Source organism: Micropterus dolomieu, linkage group LG10 (genome assembly GCF_021292245.1).
Source record: "Micropterus dolomieu isolate WLL.071019.BEF.003 ecotype Adirondacks linkage group LG10, ASM2129224v1, whole genome shotgun sequence".
Classification (NCBI taxonomy): Eukaryota; Metazoa; Chordata; class Actinopteri; order Centrarchiformes; family Centrarchidae; genus Micropterus; species Micropterus dolomieu.
The window spans coordinates 1,480,205-1,504,180 of NC_060159.1; the positions used below are offsets into that span (position 1 = coordinate 1,480,205).

Consider the following 23,976-nt stretch of genomic DNA (forward strand, 5'->3'; position numbering starts at 1 on the left):
AGGGAGATTAATGAAAGATTGTGGCTAAATTTACCAGGTAGATAAGAGAGAATTTACCAGGTGAGTAGGTGTCTACAATTACTACATTTTGCCACAAGATGGCAAAAGAGCACTGCTCCACAGGCCTCACAGAGCAGGACTTGGTGAGCCTTCAGCTCTCCGCCTCATATTTAACATGTAGCACATTCAAGCAGAGGGGAAAAGGTGATGCAAGAAAAGAGTCCGTCTCCATCTGTTAGTTAGCACCTGGAAAGGTGCCAGTATGACAGATTGAGGGGGGCATTGAATTGTCAGCCTGATCCAAATCAGTGTCAGGTGATTTGTGGGGGCATGAATATCTGCACAGGCAACTAGCGGCAGTTTTCTCGGGGCGGCAGAACAAAAGAATTAGTGGAATAAATGCAGCAGTGATTTGGCAGTGCAAACCAAAATCAGAAAGCCGTGTGGTATTTCTTACTGACATGACGGCATATCAAGGTTGTATGTGTTTATTCTCTTTTTCTCAGTTTAGAGAGCAACAATAAGTCAGCCTCTCTCCCTCAGGTGATGGCAAACCTTATGATAAGCACATCACAGGCAGATCCACCCCAGCGTATCTGTTTGCACCAGGGAGCTGTAGCTTTAGGCAGCGAGTGAAGCAGTGGAGGCGTAACAAAGAGCCAGGGGAAGACAGCTGGAGAGCTTGGCAGAGATGAGAGGAGCTGCAGCTCTCTTTCTCCTCTCCCTTTCCCATTCCCTCCTTGTGGCTGCCTCTGCAGAAAGAGCAAAGTCAAACAAAGGAGGACGAGAGGAGAAAGAGGAGCAATGATGCGACTCCACACTCCCACTGTGCCTGGCTGCTTGAGCGGGCCCGATGCTCCCTGGAGACCCTGAACTGCTCAGATGACTGCAGGCATAGGCTGCAGCAGAGGCGGCTCAACGCCGTTTCTCCACCAGACAGTACACAGCAGGGGCGGAATTGTCACCTGGTGTAAGCGCTGCACTCAGGGGGATAAAGCAAGGTGCCTAAAAGAACTGAAATTATTCCTCACTGAAGATCAAGTGTAGATCAATCTATCCCTGAGAGACAAAATGGCTTGAGATTTGTCATTAGCAGTGCAGCCCTCTGAGCCGCCAGGAGCCCTATTTCTCATCTCAGCTCGACATCTGCATGCAGACACATGAATAAATAATGGCCCAAGCTTTCAAGGCCATACTGGCTCTAGCTACTTTGCCAGGGCATGACAACTCTAGCCTCAAAGAGAGGCGCGGTTAAAGCTATAAAACATCAGTACGAGCTGCCAGCTTCATCTAAAGCAGTGGATAAGATGACTCTGTTTGTGATTACATTTGCGCACCATAGTGCACAGTGGTGACAGAAGTGTGAGCTTTCCCGCCACAGGATCTGAAAGGATGTTTGGTCGAACCAGGCTAGAAAAACAAGGGGGGAGGAGACGCTGAAACCTTGTGAGGGTTTCTTTCTCCCCCTCATCTATCAGTCACTGGTACGCAGGGGGCGGCTAAATTTAGCCACAAAAACCAGTTCAGCAGCGAGGCTGGGATGACAGAGTACTCTTCAGTGGCGGTCATAAATTCACACCCAACTGTTCTGGATTTACAATTCTTTCTCAATTCTCTTCATTCCTCCTCCCTGCCCTCAGTCCCTCTCTCTCTGGATCATTATGCTGCAAATGGGGTACAGAGTGGAAAGTAGGGCTCATCTGTTATCAGGACTATGCTGGGCTTCAGTCCTGACACCGTGCACTGTTAAAGGATCATAGATATTTCAAAGTCTCAAAATAAGGCTCAAAATACCATTTAAGTGAAAAATGGGGTGAATTGATCATTTTCACCTGTTGAACAGCTCAGGTTGAGAATTCAGTGACCACTTTAGCCACAGAGACTTTTATGGATCTGCAGTAGTTATGTTTGGCAGTACGGCTCTGTTCTGGGACCCCCCTGCTCTTCCACATGCCTATATGGGAAGCCATAAGGTGGGGGAAAGCAGCAGCAAAGCTTTTTTGTCACAGTGAAGTCACCAGGTTTGGTGTCATCAACCAAACCTAAATCTGTGCACACTGGCTATATCAGGTAACCCTCACTGTAGCTGGAGGCACTGCACAAAAGCACTGAGTGGATGGTTAAACTGTTTCGTCCTGACTTCAGCTCTGTATTTAACACAAAGACATGACAGACTCTTCTCATCTCACTCACGGAAAGAAAGCAAATAAACTTTGTCATAAAATGTTGCTTTAAAATGACATCATTTGGGTAAATTCTATGTGCATGCTGGCAAAATGATCTAACCCAACCCTGCAGGTGAGCGTAGAGCACAGTGACCCCTCTTTACCTGCTCCGATGCTTTAACATTCACTTTAAAGCTGAAACAATTTTCTGAAATGATTGCTGCCTCACACCGCGGATCCAGGTCTGCGTAATAGTATCTAATCCAAACTTAAGATCTTATCTTGCAAGTTGAGATTTACAATTCTGTGCATTTTCTTTCATGCTTCTCTGTAATTAACCCTGTTACATTTCACATGCTTGTAAATGGGATTATAAAGCAGCCCCCCCCCCACACACACACGTATGTGTAAGATCTTAAAGACGATTATGCTGGGAGGTTTACTAGTAGCTGTTCTGTCCCAGGGGTTAGCAATAATCTGCAACATTTTCAGATAAACTACTGTTTTGTTGCTCTCTTGCTGAATTATGTAATCATGAATAATATCAACCTGTATGTACTAGGTTCATAAAAAGCTTTATTTATGTAAGAGGCATTCAGTGTCATGTAGATATTTCCATGGAAAACGCAGTTTGTTTGGAGTAAACACAGTTTAACTAAGAAAAATGAACAGAAAATTCAGAAAACAACACCAACAAACAAAACTTGCAGTACTGACACACTGTTTGATTGTTTTGAAGTTATTTCTGAGAATTTGACTGCAAAAACACCACAGCGCTGGCCTCCAAACTGCAACAACGTAGCCAAAATAAACACAACAAGAATCTCGCAAATGACCACTTTTAGGTAGCTGGACCCAGCGCTTCCACAGGATGTAAGGCCCTATAGAGGAATAGAGTCGCCTCTGTGCCCCAGCTGGCCCCGTGGGCCCATGCACAGTTTGCTGTAACTCAACTCTAGCAGCTTCCCGATCTCCTCTTCTCTTTGACAAATAAGAGCACTAAAATATCTCCTGGTCCTTCATCCTGCTCTACTCAGCACTCCAGAGAGATGCCTCATATACTCCAGGGGTGATTTGGGGGGTAATGAAGAGGCACTGTATCTCATTACCTTGTTACTATAGCTTTTTGCACATGCATAAAATATGGATTTCAAAGTAAAATGCTTGGGTAAACAGCTCCCTTCTTGCTCAATTTGAACAAGTCTCCCTCTGCATACTCCAAATAAAGCTCCCTGTGTAACCATAAGTAAATGTTTTATCTTTATCGCCCTTGTTAAATATAGATTTAAGAGAGAAATGAATGAGCAAACATTCCCCTAATGTGAACATTCAATAAGTTTCCGTCCATATATCACACAGTGTGCAAACAAGTTCATTTTTCCAGCTACAGGATCCAAATCTACTCCAATGCTACACTGCATGCACTGTAGCATGTGTTTGTCTTCCAATACATAATTTCAAAAATACTGTTTTCCCAAAGAGACATGTTGTCATGTTGCTTTAATAAATTACACAAAGTGCCCATGGGTTGAAAGGGTACCATCACTTACAAAATGCGCCAGTCACTAGGATTGCATCTGACATCTTATGTGTGCTGTAACAAGTAAACAGCTCCACAGCTGTTTTATGAATGGCAATTCGGACTCAGACCACAGCCACATCATATCTGGAGTAGAGCAAAGGTTCCCTGGCATTGTGCAAGGGTAGCAAAACTGATATTAAGATCTGTGCACTTCCTGTCACATGTTCGTTCGTTTTCATGTTTCGCCTGATAAAAAACAAACAATGTGCTGATGTGTTAGGACTACTTCCTCATTCCTCCCACTCACCCTGCGATCAATATTTGCACCACTGTGGCCAGACAATACGCTAGAACGAGCTCAACGCCTACACTGCAACCAGGAGCTGGAGCTCTGAGAGACACTGAGGGAAGCAGACAGACCGAGGTACAAACCGTGCTGTGCAGAGCAGCACGATGCATTCTCAGCTGAGATGCTGGTGGTTGCAGTGGCAAGGTCTCAGCACTCAAATTCTCCTTCAGCGCTGTCCAGTCCAGGTGGGATTGTGGCAGCCTATACAACATCAGCTGTGTAATTGCACGCTCTGATCTCCTCACTGACATGAGACCTGTCATGTGGTTCTGCTGGGGAGCCATTGCAAAAAAGCCTCAGTAACTTTAGCTAAAGAGAGGAGGCTGAGGAGTCATTCAACTGACACAGTAAGGTCAGTTACACACAATAGTTATCTTGAGTTTAGCTAACATTAGCCACCATACTGGTCATCCAGTGTTTTGAAGGAATAACTGTGTTTTGTTGCTAATGGATTAAAATTTCAACTTTTATATTTTTATTTTCATTTGGAATTATGGGATAATGGTGAATGCTAAAACATGACAACACAACAACTACAGTAAAGTTTCCTGACATTAGCCACCATTAGCTGCTGGTTATAACAAACCAAGTAAGGTTGCAGTGAGAAAATTCCTCAGTGCAATGAATTGAGCAAGAATACATTTAATGTCTTTATTCTCTATTTTGTGGCAATTCTAGGGTAGTGATAAAACACATTAGCAAGTAATAAAGAGTCAACAACAATAGCCATTCTCAGTCTCTGATTAACTCTGAACCAGCTGCTGAGCACCATAGAACTATTAATGACTAATTATTGAATCATTTGTTACTCTTCTTGTGCCTCAACAACTCAAGTAAAGTGATACATCATATTAAGTAGTTATAGTCCTCAATTTGGAGTTATTCACTCACTTTCCTTTCCTTTCTAATTTCTTGTTTTAAATTTCCCTCCTCCCTTATTTTTTCTGTCGAAACATTGGAGTTTCAAAATTTCTAATTCCCCTTCACACTATACATGATTTTCTTTGAAGTGCAATATAATTAGAATTAATTCCATCAATGCGGAGGAAAGTCAACTTCCACTGTAACAGTATAATTACTGCTGACATAGTAAGTAAGACCAATTTACTGTGAGTGGGAAAATACATCAAAAACCCCTCACAGAGCCACACATGGCTCAAACTTGGTCAACTGTACATGTTTAAGTGAAGACTGTGTCAATGTTCTTAACTTGGTTAGTCTCTCTTTTAAGGTGAACCTGTGCTGAAGCTGCTGATGGTTCTTTACACAGATGTGGCTCAAATGAATGCAACAGTGCATAACCACAGAGCAGGAGCTGCCCAGAGACCTCAAGTGACTTTGGCTATCATGATTGACTAGGCTTTGGTCAGACTGGCCAGCACTTTAACAACTTCCTTCCTCATCTGGATTCATTGTGTCCAGTCCACAGTGCCAGGCTGCTGCTATTTTTACCAAACCCTTCTGCCATTTGCTCTGCAGACACAGCGAGACCAGCCTTCTCCCTGTGTCTGCACTTAAACCAGTGGCCCAGGAAGCATGAGGTAGCATTTCTTCACCTCATATAGACCGAGGGGGAGAAACCTAACACTGAGCTTCATTTTGTAAGTACCTCTCTGTGACCTCCACTATAAACTGTAGAACAGGAAACGTTTCTAGGAAACATTCATTCATCAACAATCTTATCAACAGCCAGTGATAGTGAGTGGAAAGCTGGCAGATAACTGAGCGTAAGAGATTTGACAGAGGATATTGTGTGGAGTAATGGAGCACTTACAATGGCTGACACATACATACACACAGTACATACCCCCACAAAGAAATGACAAGGGGAGCTGAAATGTCTGCTAGTCATTTTTGGGCTCCCATTTGATCGCTCAGTGCTGTAAATCCATCCCACATAACTTACAGCTGCACATTCAGCAGGGCCTTCATAGGCCTATAAATCTGATGGCAATGGGTGTTGTGTGCCACACTATGAAGGGAATAATTACACATTACAGCTGAGCCTCTTTATCTTGCAGCTCTGTTTGTGCAGTGGAACTGAATTCTTTCCATGGAAAACACACACAATCCTGCCATGTAGCTCCAACCCCTGCAACACACCGACTTTCTCCGGGAATCTGATCACCATGGCAACGCACCACTCTCCCTTTCTACTCCTTCTGCGCACTTAGAGCAGCCCTCTCCACCAAGCTCATCAAAAATAATTCTGCCTACCATTCAAGCAAACATCACCGAATGTAATATCACAAGATTCAACAAGGCCTGGTAGCCAAAAGGTAGCCCGCATATGATGTCAAAGTCCAGAGAAAGACATATGATAATGCCAATGTCATGTGAAATCCTTCTTAGTGATCATAGTGCTGTACAATTTATTTATATAGCATTTCAAATCCCAACCAGGGCAAAAAGAGAGCTCATTTTCTAAGCTCCCAACAGCATTTGTGACACACTGAGGAGCTACAAAGTTTTCATCTGACAGCAACAGCATGTGTCAGTGAAAGCCCTGAGTTTTTAATCATTAGAGTGAGTAAACAGCAGCGCCTCAAAGACGCAACGCTATACTTTGTGAATTGATTTTATTGTCTTTCCCTCAGGTGGGAAATCTGCTAATTCTGATGTTATTAAACCTGTGCTGTGCTCCATCTGTGAATTAGAGGGTCCCTCACTGATCTTTACCCGGTAAACAACAACAGTCGTCTAGTCTGCAGCTTGGATGACGTGTGCCCAGATGGATTAGGGGAGGATGATTAGAGGATAGGCTATTCATCCTTGTCAGCACTGTTGAGCGGCGCTACAGTCCCGTCATGAGAATGTGCTGAACCTCTCACCCATTCACGTTCAACTCACTGCAAACGCAGCACCATTAAAACTTTACTTTGGCAGTAGTACATTACCGCTGTAATCAATGGGTTGTAACCCTTTGCGACGCATCACTGCCTCACAGCTAACTGTCAATCAATCAGAAATGCCAGAAGTTGGCTTGGCTATACTGAGAATTAGCATATGCATATCTATAGAGGTGGATTGTAGATGTCAGTGTTTCTCCTGGGATAAAATGAGCTAGTTAAGCATGCTGGCATTGGCAGGGAGATAGACAGAGCCAGAGGGAGCCACTTCAGAGGGCAGTTCTACCCTGGGACAATCCTGACCCTTCAATCACATGTAGTGCATCACACACACATACACACGCACACACACACACACACACACATACACACACACACACACACACACAAACACACACTCTCTACTTACAGCTAAGATGATCAACCAGCATCACCGCCTCCTGGTGCATTTGGGCTCACATATTCAGACTCATTACACAGATCTCCAGCAGTGCATAAAGCAGATTAATAATATCAAAGCACATCTGTGCCCTTTGGCGGTGCAGTAAATCTTGTACTGAACACTGCTGCTTCAATTACATGATGATTTAATGACTGCTAATGCAGACCTGGAGAGCAGGCCACTGTGATATAATTTGCCATGGTGTGGTGGAATTGAGTGTGTGATGTTTTACACTCACCTCTGGCCCTTGCTCCTGTACGTGGCAGGACTCGCTGTCTCCCTCTGAGAAGGAGCCTGATTCGTCACTAGAGTTGGTGGCGTAGGACTGCTCACATTTGATCTTAGGCCGCACCTGGTTAAAAAGGGAATCCCCTCCCACACTTTGCTCCTGCTGGTCCACATTGGGGCAGCGTGCCACATTGGAGCATGGCGAGGAGGAGAACTCAAACTGGGGCAGGCTGCAGGGAGAGCCTCCGCTGCCGTCCTCCGCATAGGAGTATGAAGAGCAGGAGCTGGAAGTCCTGGTGCGTGTCTCACAAGGCGGCGAGCGTGGGCACACTTTGATTGGCACTGGGCAGCTGGTGTTGGGCCGTGGGCGGCACAGGATTGGGGGCTCAGAGGAGGTGGTGCTGGGAGAATAGGTCTGGGAGGTGGGCAGGGACTTGCTGGCTCCAGCCCACATGCCCTTTGGTATGTGCTCTGTGAGCTCCATCTCCAAAGAGTTCCCACCAGGGTAGGAATGAGCTGGGGTTCCCAGGTGGTTGCAGGCCCCTGAGGAAAATATGACACTACGGCGGTCTATCTCAACTTCCTGTTTGCAGACCCCATCGCAAGAAGCGGACTTGAGGGACAACCCTTCAGGGAAACCGTCCACAGCCTTTGGGGATGTAACAGACAGACCCAACTCCCCAGCGAAAGGGCTGAAGTCTTTTTTATGATCTCCCTGAGAGTTTCCTTTGTCCTGGGGACAGACAAGTCTGTTGGCGAATAGCTGCTGTGATGTGTTGGGCAGACTGGGGAAGTCCACCCCTTTCTTGAAGAAGGCTCTGAAGCAGGATGGGGACTTGGTTCTCTCCACAGATATGGGGTTATCCATCTCCATGGCTGTCACACTGTCCTTATCCCTGATGTCCTGCTCGTCCCCTGACAGGCACAATGAGATGGCCTCTTCTTCTGCCTGCGGTTCAACTTTAATCTGTGCCAAAGGCAGCCTACCCTGACCCCGCACTGCCCCGCTAACGCTGCTCTCCTTTAATGTGCTTGGAAAACCTGAGGTACTGGTGTGTGAGGAGGTGTCATTATTGTGCTTGTTGCAAGCCCACTGGTATTTCCTGTACTTGGGGCATCGTGGCAGGTCTGACGCTCCATGCCGATCAAAGTCCAGCTGGCCATCTGTGAAGTTACTAGGCATAGCCATGGTTAGCCTGTCACCATCAGGATGTCGAGAGGAGGTGAGGGCGTCAGCACACCGCCGTGCCCTGGGGGAGGTGGGTCTTTCTACCTCTGACTGCATGCTCTCATCCTCTGAGTTGTTCGACTCTGCGGCCACCTTGTGGCAGCGCAGCAAGCCGTCCTCCTCCCTGCGCAGCTGAGCTTCCAGGAAGCGAAAGCAGGAGTCCTCCAGGTTGTGCATGCGCAGGAATTCGGCACAGCGCATAACCTCCTGGATGTTTTCTCTGCTGAGTAACAGCTTAGCGGTGTAGGCAAACTGCAACAATGGGGCGAATCCCCTGGCAGTGACCTGCAAAAAGACAGGGAAATTGCCAGCATTACCATCAGCACAGTCATTGTTCGGAGGACTTGGAGTGTGGTGAGACAACCCGACAGCTCAAACGACCACAAACAAACACTGTAAAGTACCAGTTAATCTATCGGGTCAGCACTGAACATTCTATAGAGCAGTAAATAAGAACTGGTGCTCTGGGGATGGTGGCAGTTTGTGTGTCCAGCTTCATGTTCATAATAACAACCTATGGGACATTCCAGCAGTCCACCACTGTCTGCTCTGTGGTCATATCAAATATATATGACCTGGGACCTTCAGTCAAAAACTGCTTTGCTTACCCTTTTTGCCTTCACTGACATAAACGTGTCTAGCAGTGCTCTGAACTGTAAGTGCTCCGATCAGGGCACGGCCCCACAGCCTCCCTTTCTGTGGCAGTACCCTGCATCTCCAGGTCAACTGCCTGTAAAACCTAATGGTTTGTAAGACTACGGTTTATCCCCGTTGTGGCCATGTGGCACAGGATGATAGAGGGAAGCCTTCCATTTAGACTTAATGCCAGATAATTAGGTTAACTCCTGAGCCTGCAGAAGTCCAGTCGCCCTGCTGCTGTAGTCTCTGAGCACACAGATGAGAGAAAGGAGCCAGAGGAGCCGGCTTTAATACAAGGCTTGTCTGCTGTTTGGAGATCAGCGTGAGGTTCACACTAGGTTGCGCGTCATCGCTTTACTCACACTCTAGCACCCACTCCCTGCAGCTTTATCCTAGTTCATTCTCTGGTGACAAACACGATCAGTGCAGTGCAGTGCTAGCTCTCTCAAAAAGAACAATAATACATTTACACTTTTTAAAGCTAAAATCAATCAATTTTCTTGAAGGCAGCAGCTGTTGCCCTGATCCACCAGTTGTTGGAAGATGATTGTAAAGATTTGGTTATAAAGATCTCCTCATTTTTCACTCTGATGGTTAGAAGCTGCTTGGTTTTTACAACAGTCTGCAAACACTTTACAATTAAATGAACACATCTACCGTTCTCTAGAATAGAGAAGGGGTTATTTATCCTTTATTTATCCTCAGTACAATGTACAATGTAAAGTTGTTAATGTCTGCATGGCAGTATTAAATGTCTATCTCAGGCCCCATCCAAACTACTACATCTTTGTTTCAAAATGGAGATCTTTTGCTACGTTTGCACCTCCCGTCCAGACAAAACGGCAAAAATGTAGACTTAAAACGGAGAAGTTTGAAAATGCTGCTGACCCCGTTTTTCGTTTTAAAACTCCAGGTAGCGCTTTAGTGCAGGCGGGCAAAAATGGAGGACGTTTGGCTCTCTGATTGGGTCTTATAAGTCATGCAAAGCAGAAACACGATGAGTTTTTGATTTGGTATTTTTCTTAAAATATTTCGTCCTGTGCAAATAACACTTATAACCTACTCTTGTTCTGTGCATGTTGCAGTTCACTTTGCGACGACTCCCAGTCTGTCCACCGCCACAGTCGCTTTTAACCCCCGTGTTACATTCAGTCCGAGCTCATTGTCAATCCATGCAAAAAAAAAAATCTGGTGTGGCTCTTCCTCTGCATTACTTTATTCTTTCACCAAATCTTCTGTAACTACATAATAGACCATCTGCTTCATGTTTACACCGCCACACACATGACCAGTGTACCTGAACGACCACTTGATGTGCGTTTTCAGTCGTTTTGTTGTAGACGGAGATCAACTCTGATATGCAGCTAAAACACTGGTGAGACGGAGATCGCATTCGATTTAATTCTCCGTTTGTAAACTAAAACGGAGTAGTGTGGACGGGGCCTTAGTTTGAGCAGTTTACGTTTCTACGGGTAGTCCCATGGAACACACATTTTTACAGAGCGAGTTTCATGACAGACACAGCGTTGCACTTGGGTGAGTAAGTCAGCATCAGTGCAGACTCGCTGTTGGAGGGTTAATAACCCGCTTCCACTCCCTGCTAATTGGTTTAGAATAGCACTTAATGTGGCTGACCCTCCACGTGGACGTGCAACTGAACTGGAGGTGGGTAGGGAGAGGGTGTAGGGGGAGGTTTGAGAAAGGCTCAGACAGTCCAACAGTCATTGTTAAAAGGAAGCTGCTGACTCCATATCTGTGAGGGGGGATGGTGGTCTGTGTGAATGTGTGTGCTAGAGTAAGTGGGTTGGTGGGAGTGTGTGTGTCTGAGTGTGACGGATTGGGGGAGGGAAGAGGCTTTGACTGGACTATCCACTCTACTGATGAGCACAGCACATTCACCGCACTACATGGACTTACACACACACATATACATGTCTGTACTTAACTAAGCTGCAATAATGAATCCACTGAATCTGAATCTCACACTCTTTGTCACTACAATTGTATGATGATATCCCCTTCAGGCTGCTGACTGGTCTTTTGTCTTCCAAATCACGTTGCCAATTTAAAATTACGATGTGTAAGATTTAGCTAAAATTCTAGTTTAAAACATTCAAAAAATTAACTAACATGACCAACAAAATGTGAACAGGTCTGACGTCAAGTCAAAGATGTCTATTTATTGTGTTGCAGAGACATCTACTAAAATGAGCATGCTAACCAGCTACTGTAGCCCCGACCCGTTGTGTGTTCTAATATTATATATATAGTGTCCAGTCTGCCTTCAGTCCAACATGAGAGGACAAAGAAGTAGAGCTGCCCGAAGACTTGTCAATCACGGTGAAGGTACAGCCCCATCACCATCCCAACCACCTGCTCCTGGCAAGAGACCATGTTCCGCAGCAAAGAAAAGATATTACATTTATTTATTTTAGCTGACGCTTTTATCCAAAGCAACTTACAATTGCTATACATGTCAGAGGTCACACACCTCTGGAGCAACAAGGGGTTAAGTGTCTTGCTCAGGGACACAATGGTGGATGTGTCACAGTGGGGGATTGAACCTGAGTCTCTCACACCAAAGGCATGTCTTATCCATTGCACCATCACCACCCATATGAATACTAGACTTGCAAACAGGTATCAACGGGGTCCAAGACCGTAGAGTCGATGCAAGTTAGACCTGCAGTCCCAAGGGCTTGACGCAAGTCGCAGGTGGGGAGCAGCACAGAGATTGAAAAAACACTTAATTCAGAAAAACTTTTGGAAAAATAATTTTAGCAAATTTCATGATTTTGCAACAAAAACTCGTTTGGCTGAGAATTTTGCACTCAGCCATATAACTGGGCAAGGTAACATACTTAGCCAAGGTTTTCTTTTTTATTGGACAGACCTAGATGGAGATATGACATCGCTTCCTGTTTTGACCCTAATCTACAAGAAGTTGTTCTGTAATAGCTTGCACATTTTTGGATTATCAAATGATTTTACGTGCAAAGTCTCGTGCAGAATGGAGTATATTCGCATATTTCATGATTTTGAGGAAAACAATTATGTTTACAGCTTAGGCTGTGGTATGGCTTAACAGATGGGTATGTAATGTATTAAAATAATTTTACTACTCACAAAATGCTAAAGTTATAAAGGAAAGTCTTGTACTCATACAAAGGAAGTGACATCATACATCTTATATCACAAAGGTCTGTCTGATGAACACAAAATACGGGCCAATAGTTTCCCATGCCACACTGAGGCTCTGCACACAATTTGGCAGTAAGCCACTAGATTACACGTTATGTGCAACAAACATCCATATCATTTTATATAATAGTAAAATGTATTAAAATGTATAATGGCAGTTTATGTGAACTGAGTTGGAACGTTTTAGATCCAAAGGTTTTGAGTTTGAACCCAGGTGCTACAAATATGTTTTTTAAATTCTCTCTTTCTTCTCTATCTGCAAGACCTCTGCCATTAACAATTTTCAAATTTCTGACCTAAAAGTTTAATTTTAGACAAACACTTGTGGTTAAGCCCTGGTAATGATCCGCTTCCATGTTTGGTTGGAAGTTTCTGGGTGATGGCGCATAGATAAGATGCTTGCCTTTGGTGTGGGAGACCTGGGTTCGATTCCCACTGTGAGACATCCACCATTGTGTCCCTGAGCAAGACACTTAACTCCTAGTTAACTCTAGTTGCTCCAGAGGTGTGCAACCTCTGACATGCATAACAATTGTAAGTAGCTTTGGATAAAAGCGTCAGATAAATGTACTTCATGTTTACATTCATACGTCTGGAGCAATTTGACATGCAGACTGTAGTGGTGAGTGTGGTGACCTTCTAATTAGTGGATGCTCTAACTTACTCTATATAATTTTTTGAAGTCTATGTTGTGTCAGTGTTTGAAACTGAAATTTCTTCATACTTCATACAAAGCTGCCCCATGTGTAAATACTTAACATATTAAAACATGGTACCTATAGTGCCTCCATGTGGTCAGTTATTGTGTTTACGTTTTGGCCAATAACTCATGAACCCTGGGGCGTGGCAAAACAATATTTGTGCACTGTGTTCTTGGATAAAGCAGAATTGACTGATATGGTCAAATCATTTCCCCCCATAGCCATATGTATTTTAATATAATATTCCATGAGCAACATTGTACAGATGGGGATTCTGAACACGTAATCTCACATGTAGGTTACACTAAAAGATTTGAAAAATTGCTGCTGTAGCAACAGCTTCCAGTTTGGACACACACTTTCTTCAGGAAATGCACTTTCTAGTCCAAGTATATTGTTTTAGATCCAGTGCACTTTATATGATATGAATGTGTGTTGAGGATTGACATAAATATTAAGATTCTATTTACATACACAGCACACAAAAAAAGAACAAAACACAAACCCTCTAGCAACCCGAGCACGTGTATACTCAAATAACTCTCTTCATGACCACACATACACACACACAGTAAGCTTCCGTAGATCAAGCCGTGTCGACTGTAATGATGAGGCATTGGTAGGTTGAATGAGTCTGGGCGCTGGGCCGGCTCCATCCAGTGCTGATAAACAGTAAAGCTGCTGGAGGAAAAGTGCTGAGCGTACCAGGGATCTATTTTCAGCTAGCATCAGCAGCTGCTGCCTGCGGGAGCGCATCTTTATGTGTGCCCTGTACCATATGTGATTACTCCACTGTTACAACCAGCACAGCAGCCTAATGAAGGAAAGCGTTAAGGGAGTGACACAGGATGGAGGGAGGGAGGGAGGGGGTAAACACTAAAGAAGGATGGACAGAGCTCAGAGGAAAATGAGAGAGGAAAGGAGATGGTCTCAGCATAGGAAACAAACTGTTAAAGGAAGAAGCGGAGGACAGGGAGGATACACAGAGTGTTTCCTGGTCATTAGCTGACTGGCACGGCATTTGAAGTATTTCAGATGATAGCAGCACTTAGTGTATGAGTAAAATCATCAACATGACATAGTGGTGCCATTTTAGGCTAACACAGCCCTGCTCTGCGTCTGGAGCGACTGGGCAGTACCATTACAGGGCAGGAAATTACAGGCAGTGGCCAATCACAGACCCGGATAATTCACATGACATTTTTAGGAAGGCTGCCAAATATCCTTTCATAAACAGGCTGAGCAATACTACACCACCACCCTCCCCTCTCCTGTCCTCCCTAAACCACTCTCTCTCCCCCCACTCAGTGCTTCTCTCTTACATCGGCCTTTCGCCTCCGTAGAAGAGAGGGCTAATTTATGGAAATGTGCGTCAGTGAATTCCTGCATGTCATGCATGCTAATGAGGACATGGCATGGCATGACAATAAAGTGCTTCCCCACGCAAGAGAAAATACAGCTCTATTGGAGGGAGCAGCAGGCGCTTTGACATCAGATCTGCTGAGTAACCTGAAATTAACCTATGTGATTGCAGACAAACAATAAGGGGCCTGAGTCACAGTAGCTCTTATGGAAATGTAACAGGCACTGTTTCTGTGTAACACTGCATGATGCCATCATGGGTTTAGCTGTTATGCTGGAGGAGATGGAGACAAAGATCTGCTGCAGAACAGAAAAGCTCTCAGGCCAAAGTAAAGTCTTTTATAAAGACGGCTTGAGCAGACATGCGGTAACTTACTAATCTATCAGACAGCGTCTATCTGTCCTACAGCTTGCATTAGACATACATTACACTAAGAAATGGATGCTCACTACCCTGCTAAAAAGCAGGTCAAATCTGATATGACAAGCTATTTGCATCACCTTAGAAAAGTACTGTGATTTAGAAAATGTTTGCCTGTTCACTTTAAGATTTTTTGATTTCTTGCAGCTGTTTTCCCCGACTCATTTCTGTCTGGTATAAAGAAGACTGAAAACTTCCTTCATATTATCAAATCGCAGTGTACATCATGTGTGCTTTTGTTGCTACTAAAAGTTTGATTACTGTTGTGTGCTGTACTCTCAGACATGTTGCCTGTGATAGATTACCCATCCATCTCTATATTTCAAGTATCTGCAAGCTGTGGCATTAACTGAACTGAAATCAATGGCTGCTGGAGGGAAGGACAAACATATTACAATGTAAGAGTATGGTACAGATTGCTTTGGAAAATGCTCAGAAAAAAATGTAAAGAATGCACAAATTATACTTGAAAAAACACTGATATAGTCTTTTAGGAAATTGTTATCGTATGATAAAGAGGATCAGGTTTGACTGGTGTGAGACATGGGAAATCAAAAATGCAAAACAAGGGGAAAAGCCTGATTTTTTGAAAACCCATTACATAACTTATGAAGATTCTACAAAACCGTGACAAATAGGTCTACCGGGTAAATTAACCTGTTTTTATTAACTCTTAAAAAATTTATATGTCTTTTTTATATTGCCCTTTTATGTCTTAGGTAAAGCACTTTGAATTGGCTTGTTGTTGAAATGTGTTATACAAATCAACATGCCTTGCCTTTAAATTGACCAATAGTTCAGTAAAGATAGTGAATCTGTCTGTGGTAAGGTTGAGTGCACACTAGAATCAGTGTTAACATTGAAAATAGGTGTAGTGAATACATTTTCATGTTAATGGCGAGAGAATTGGAAATGTAAGGAAAGTGTCATCCTCGGTGCCCCCCACCCCACCCCGACAGTGGATTAAATCAGATAGTGTACGTACTAATCCTCTCCCAGTCCAGCTTACTGTACAGGTCAGGCATTAGGGAGGGCATGACCCCACCTCCACGCTGTTTAAGCAACAAGAAGATTGTGTTTGGGCGGGTTGATTCTGACCAAACAAACATCAAACCATTGAATTTGTCAAAACATATATGTGCCAGAACTAAAAAAGTGCTATACTCTCCTCTGTGTCCAGATTCTATGGTGCACATTGCTTGTAGGACAGCTTTTCAGCCCAGACTGATGAAAGTCTGTGTATTCATATCATTAAGGGGGATGTTCACTACTTAACTGTCCCCGGTTTGGAGGTTAAATACGAAGAGCATAAACATGAGGATCACACCACAGGCTGTCACCCGGCAGGCTGGCTGCTCAAGGTGCTCCTCTCCCCAGCCTCTGACACTCAGACAACGATCCTGCATTTTCTGTCAGCTTATGACATGAGACGTGTCCTTGTGTTGACAGAGAAAGAGAGACCCCCTGCTGGACCAAGGGGGTTGGGGTATTAGGGCCAGTGCTCTCACCAGAGTGTATCACTCCTCCCTGCACCCCTTCCTCTTCATCTTCTAACACCCAACCCCCATCTCTGACTACGGCAGGGCTCTGTCCCTGGCTCCCACCATCTGTCTAGCAGGCTGATAGTCTCCTGGCCAGGCACTCGGTGTGGGACCAGTCTAAAGCCCCATCTATACTACTCTCTTTTAGTTTAAAAACAGAGTTTTAAAACGAATACGATCTCCGTCCACAGCAGCGTTTTAGCAGCGTATCAGAGTTAATCTCTGTCTACATTAAAACGACTGAAAACATACATCTATTGGCCGTTCATGTACACTGGGCATGCGCGTGCTGGTTTAACATGAGGCAGATGGTCTATTCCATAGTTATAGAAGATTTGGCGAAAGAATAAAGAAATACAGACGAAGAACCACACCAGATTTTTTTTGGACCAAGTAGTAGTGTAGGCTGTAAGTGTTATTTGCATGGTACAAAACATTTTAATAAAAATACAAAGTCAAAAACTCTGTCAGCAGCATTGTGTTTCCACTTTGCATGACTTATAAGACCCAATCAGAGAGCCAAACGTCTGCGTCATCATTTCTAAAGTCCTCCGTTTTTGCCCTCCAGAGTTTCAAAATGAAAAATGGGGTTGGTAGCGTTTTCAGACGTTTTATGTCTTCTTTTCGCTGTTGTAGTCTGGATGGGAGGTGCAAACGTAGCAAAGGGTCTCAGTTTTAAAACAAAAACGCAGTAGTGTGGATGGGGCCTAAGTTTGGCCCCCCTCAGAGTAGGCTTAGGATGCTTAAAAAACCCGAAAACCTTGTCAGAACTGATGAAAATTGCAGTTCTGCAGTCATTGGACTCCAGGGGGCTCTATAGCGCCCCCAAACTCACGAAACGGTTGGGATAAAGTTGCTTTGATCTTCATGAAATTTGGGGGGATCATTGCTGTCATCCTAAAGAAAACATTTCAATTCCTAATAAGAGATTCTGGCCCACAGGAAGTCAGATACATAAAACACACAGCAAAAATAAAATACAGTAAATAACAGCTAAATGTATGTATGTGTACATGTAACTTTGTGTCTGTGTGATAGGCTAGGTCAAGATGATTATTTGTCATATTCACTGATGTTGTTTTAAATATGTTTGTGACATGCAGTCACATATTGTAACCAGTTTGTATTTGTCACATTATGAGAGGAAGTGCATCTTTGTCTCTGCCTCAGCTGTCCAACAGTGACCACAGACTCTTTCAGTTGGCAGCAAGGCCTTCTTGTGTCATCCTTTCTCTATGGCTCGACTGTGGACACTGAGTCTGGATTTGGTCTGGATCTGTCTCTGTATCTCTGCCAGTCATATTCATGGTTTGTGGCGAGATAGCAATTGTTTTTTTTTTTAGTTTTGGTTTGATTCGGCCAGTGTTCCAGAATATTTTGTTTGTTTAATAATTTGGTTTCCCCTGAATAATGGTTGGAAAGAAGTGCTGCTCTGAGGTTGAACAGTGTTGTATGTTCTTTGATCAGTACCTCTCAGGACCAGTGGATAGAAGGGACACTTTAGGGAGTTTAGTTTTTCAGTTTGCAGTGCCTGAAATCTCAGTGTGTTTTGCTCAATTTGAAATATCTCCTTTTTTCAATGTTAAGAATCAATGGGTAATTGATGATGAATTAATAATCTCTCTCTAAATTCAATGTCCGTTAGAAACAAAACTTGTCTGGGGAGATCTTGTATTTCAGTTTTATTTCTAAACAAAAGGTAAACAATACACATGTTTCGACATGAAACAGGATGCTGTTGTAACTAAACTACACATTGTCCAACCTGCATTAAACCTGACATGTCAGGACTCCTTTGCACGGTGCCTATTACGCATGAAGATTCAGAGCCGTGTCTGCCAACCTCCGGTGATAATAATGCAACTGTCGCTGCCCCCTGGAGATGAGGGCCCATTCAACGCTGCTTGCAGCTGTAAGTATTTGTTGTTATATACCGTGGCTCAAAATGCCGTGAGCTAGAAACAAGAAACTTGGGTCAATAACTGGAAATGATGTGCATGTGCTTCGACATAACCTCGAGGCCGATCGGCCTGATGAAAGAACTGGCCATGGAATAACACAAATTAGACTATAAATAAGAAAATGTTTGTCCAATCAACACAAAACCTCCAGGATATGTCCACAAAAGGACCTGACACATAACCCTATACCCCTAACCCTGCCACCCACCACACATTTGTTTTCTTTCGAGATGAAAAAAGTGCAGTGTTTCCTGGCTCATGACTAGGGAAAGAATTGATAAACAGGAGGTGGTTTGTGGACCAGCAGTCTGGTGATGATCCGCCACTATCTGGAGAACTCCACCGTCACCCACAGTGGTCTGGAAGCAATTATTCCAAACAGTCAGAACATTCCCACACTGGATGTGAGATGTGCAAACAAGTGGACAGTGCAATAGCCAATCAGTGGAATGACTGTGATTAGTTATTTGATCCATTCGAGTCAACAAAATGATTCATTGATTTAATAACTACAATAAATTAGGTTTCTCCTGCAATTTAGGAATGACATTCCATTGTACAGTAATGAGGACCATCTGATTCTCAACACCAGCCTCTTGTACAGGAGAACAAAGGCAGCATGCTGTACTAATAACTAGCCGACAACAATCTGCTGTGATCATGGCCGTGAGGATTGAGTCACATCTGTGCACACAGTTCCACAATATGAAGGTCATTCCTGTTTGTCACAGTGATGACTGCTCCTCTCCAGTGGGGGGCTCTCCCTGGCTTGTATTTGTGACACACTGATTCTTATGAATCCCCCTTTGTTCTTAAACTCACCAAGAAATATAATGTCGAGAAACACTGTGTGTGTGTGTGCGAAGCCTCGATCGCCCATCGTGCACGTCATGCTCGTCTGTTCCTTCCCCCTGCCGGCTGGCCCGGAGGACAGCATCGCTGAAATAAAGCGGGATTGTTTTGTTCCCATGATGTGATGGCCAACAAAGCCCCTTGATGAAACTGTCAGTCCCTCTGCAGGCCCACAATCACATTAGATATAGATGATGTCACTCACCCGCGCCAGCCCTGGCTACTCCAGGGGTAGCGGGCTATGAGAGAGGAGTGATGAGGTGGTGGGGGAGGTGGTCTTTGTTTCACATGTCATCTGCACCCACCTCCCCCTCATTCCCCCAGTGGCAGCAGAGGTCTTTCTAATTTGCCCTTTGTTTCACATAGATGGCAGCCTTCAATAGCTGCTGAAGATATACACTTCATGACCGGAGTGTCAGTGAAGTGTTACTAACCTTGCACAGCAAAATGCTGCTACACTGAGCAGACACAGACCAGCAAGGGCTGAGCAGACCCAGACCCAGCCAGCTCCCCCCCCCAGACACATGTTCAGACACGAGGCAACGATGCATCAGCATGCTTTAGTCACTGACCGTAAAGGAAAGGGTGACAGGGGATCTTAAAAAACCTGACTGGCCACATCAGTGAAATGGCATTCCACCGTGATGTGGCTCTGTCTGGATAGTCAAATACCACCTTAAATAGATGAACACCCTCAAAAAAAGAGCCATTAGCAAAGTTACTTCTGTTTAAGCCAATTTGTTGTTAGTCTTGTACTTGAGTATTTCCTTTTTATGCCAGTACATACTAAAGCAAGATTTTACATCCAAAATACACAGATGTATAAAACAATATAAACTAGTTAAAATGAACTCCCCTCCACCAGCTACAATGTTTAAATGTCTCCAGAACATATATACTATTTCAAGTGGCCTAAAGGCAGGCCAGAATCCTAACAATGCATGGAACATAAAATGCCTCTAACAAAAAAAGATGTGGCAAAATCTGTCCTGCGAGTCACCTGATGCTGCCTCCGACCTTGGAACGGGTCCTGCGAAACCCTGCTCCAACAGAACCCAACCAATGCAGCGTAGCCAAGACAGCTGCACCTAGAACTTCAAGCCCTGCAAGGAGAGACACGTCCCGCACTCTATGGCTTGAAACAGCCCAGAGTGACTCAGCTATGCCAGCCAATTTAGGGACTACGGCTAGGAGCCGCACAACCCTTAGTGACTTCATCTCTGGCTTGTCGCACTGGACACACAAGTCCCATCATGCAACTGCTGCCTAAAAGGTCCAGCTGTGCTCCACACCATTTTGGCTGAGGTCAGAAAGAGTGTATGTGCCATTTTGGGCCTGGGCCTGCCCGCCATTTTGGATCAGTGTGACGTAGCCACCCACTGGTCATGTCTGCCATTTTCCTCGCTCTTCCCCCTCCATTGTTCTCCTTCACATACACCTAAACCCAAACATACCCCCACACCTATACACACTAACACCTGCTTGCAGATTGTATGCTTTTGTTTTTTTTATTTTTGCAGAATGGATGACAGTGATTTATTAGCTGAAGTTTGGTCATTGATCTGTGATGGTCAGTGCTCGGATTCACTCTTCACTGTCCCCTTATTAATGTGAAATAATGTTCAGTTATTGGCGTTTATAGAGCAAACCACACTTTGAGACAGTTTTTTACATTTGGTGATTGGTCCCTGATTCCAGCGTGGTGCCCCGTATTTCTTCACTTTGTTAATACTTTTTATAATATTAATACCTTTATTAATGTTTTGAAAGTATGATATTTTGCTAATAACCTAACCTGCGCTACCTGATCTCCAACAATACTGTATCAAAGAACACTCATAATGTAACACACATTCACTTATCAGAAGTTATTGAGTGCTTTATCATAAGTAAAGGATTTGAATACTGATTCCTCCACTGACAACACATGACATCAGTCATGACATCACACTGGGTCCTGTGAAACAACATTATTTACTATTTTATGACATTCACACTGACACATGTTAGATTAGTGATCATTAAAACAATGTATTTTGATATGTAAGAAAACTGCCTTTGTGCAGCTTTACACAGTATATGATTACACTGTTAGGGAATATGGTGTAGTTACCTCAACTGTATGTGACAGAATAAAGCCAATATATTAATGATATGCTGTTTTGCAAAAATACATGAAATGTTGTCATATTCAACGCGGATGGACAAAGGAAAGACGACTTGGTGAAAACCTCAATGGGAGTAACTCTTTCTTTAGCCAGCTATTGAAAGATGTTACTTCCACACTCCATCTCACACCTGAAACACACAGCAGCTCATGCATTATTCATGCAGCAGTGAGTGAATGAAAGGGATGCTGCTTTGAGCATCCAGGAGCCATTCCCTATAGTCACTCTTTGAGTTAAGGAGGGGAAAAAGCCCTGATGCTCACTTTCCATAAGATGACAATCTGACAGAGACTTTTTTTTCAATTATCACGGCAACAAAGTCATTTGAAGTGCCACAACTCCACAGTACATGTGGGATGTGCCCCAGTTTTCACAGCAGCTCATGTATGTATGCATATGTGTGTGTGTGTGTGTCTGACATCAGTACGTCAGAGGGGTACTTTCATCATGTGTTCAGTGGAGGAGCTCTGATGGGGATCGGTTGAAAGTGACAGTGAGAGAACTGAGGTGATCATGAGTGAGGAGTGTTGCTGAACCTGATGAGCGCAGGGCCCAAGGTGGCGTTAATCTTGCTACAAAATGCTACCTGCTGCCGACAACGGGGGTGGTAACAGCCGACAGGTGTTAATTGGCAATCACAGCCCAGTGATACACTTTCTCACACCTTTCACTGAGTCTTAATCCTCCAGCAAATGATAGATCAAATTAAAACTGTTTTACTGCCATCCTCTCTCATGACAGAAAAAAGGCAATGCAAATAGTCAAGAAAACTAAAATAACACTAAAATAACCAAAAAGTCAACAATGAAGTTAAAGGTGAGCTAGGATAATGTATTAAAAAGGGAGAAGATGGAGTTAAAGTGACGTGGATATATAAATGCTCCCTATTTGTATACGGCCATTCTAGTCTTTTGCGACCACTCAAAGCGCTTTGACATCACATTCACCATTCACACACTGAGCCTTAGTGCTCAAAGAGAAACTAACATTCATACACTGGTGGAACAGCCACCAGGGGCAATTCGGGGTTCAGTATCTTGCTCAAGGACAATACGACATGCAGCCTGGAGGAGCCGGGGATTGAACCACCGACCTTCCGCTAACGGGCAACCCTTGCTCCTGAGCGGCAGTCGCTCCCTATCAGACGTGTACAGCGGTCCTTATTTATTTATTGTGAATTGCCAATTCTCTGAAACTGTAGGTGCACTATATCATCAAACATTTGAACATAAAGAAAACTGCTTTGTTAACACAAATTGAGTGTGTATTATAAATACTGTAATATTACGGAACAAAATGCCTCTTCTTGCCCTGTGTTTGTCTGTTGGTCACTGATATACAAAGTCCATAACTGTCCTGAGTCCTGACTAATGTTTTGTGAGCTGTTTTCGACACCAGAGAAGATAAATATATAAGGTATATATACAGTATATAAGGTACAGTAAAGTGTAACTTGCTGTCAGTCACCAGAATTGGATTTCTGCTGTGGGTCCATTTAACTCTGTTGATGCAGGATGACAGTCACCAAAACTGTCTAGTGCATGAGTTACATGTCAGACCATGTTACATGTTTAACCCTCTTTTTTTTGTAAAAAGCCAGTGTGAACAAGCACATGAACAGAACTAGAAGGCAACACAGTACCCCCCAGTCTGGAACAAATAAACACTGAAACAAAAGATCTGAAAGGCTTTTCCATCAAAACAAACATGAAAAATATAGTAAAAATAAATATAAATATCAGTGGATACTGAATTGACCCTGCCTATATTTGGGACAGGTGTCTATATGGGACAGGCCTTTAATTCCTCTTGCACAAAACTGACATTACTATGAACCAGTTTATTTATTTCAAACAGAATATTACTTTATTATTATCCAATAAAATCAAATACACCTCATTCATTTGACCTAGCTCCGACAGACGGCTCATGCGCTTTTATTTTGAAGGCAGCAACGTAACGAAAACGCAGTGCAGGATGAGAGAAGTGTGGCAGAAGTTAGCAGACGGACAGCAATGGACTTCACATGACAGGATTCAGGATTCTTTTTTTCCTTTTCATCTCTTGTACCATGCCGGTTACACCGGTAAATCTATATAAATTAGACTTTGGGTCTTGTTGTTTCCGCTAAACGAACGACGATTGAATTGTGGAGGATCTAACCGATCTAATGATGTGCAGCATGTCCATACTGACATATTGATCATAGTGATCACGCTTAAACATTAATATTTGTATTAACGATCTAAGCAGCTTAGAAGCAGCTTAGAAGCAGCTAAAGCGGGCAACCCTGCAGGGTTTAACAGGTTTTATACATCCAAAGAACTTCTATAAAAACCAGACCAGG

At 43.7% G+C, this 23,976-nt stretch overlaps 1 protein-coding gene and 1 long non-coding RNA gene across 3 annotated transcripts in view; one reads left to right on the forward strand and one right to left on the reverse strand.

The window, feature by feature from the left end:
* Positions 1-23,976, reverse strand: part of bach2b (BTB and CNC homology 1, basic leucine zipper transcription factor 2b) — a 96,430-nt gene that overhangs the window by 7,998 nt on the left and 64,456 nt on the right. For both annotated transcript variants that reach the window (XM_046060830.1, XM_046060829.1), the window contains exon 3: positions 7,566-9,068. In XM_046060830.1, the coding sequence (XP_045916786.1) occupies positions 7,566-9,068 (1,503 nt within the window). The remainder of the gene's footprint in view (positions 1-7,565; positions 9,069-23,976) is intronic.
* Positions 3-2,228, forward strand: LOC123977837. Its single transcript, XR_006826773.1, has 2 exons — positions 3-60; positions 544-2,228. It is a non-coding gene; the product is annotated as an uncharacterized LOC123977837 (long non-coding RNA).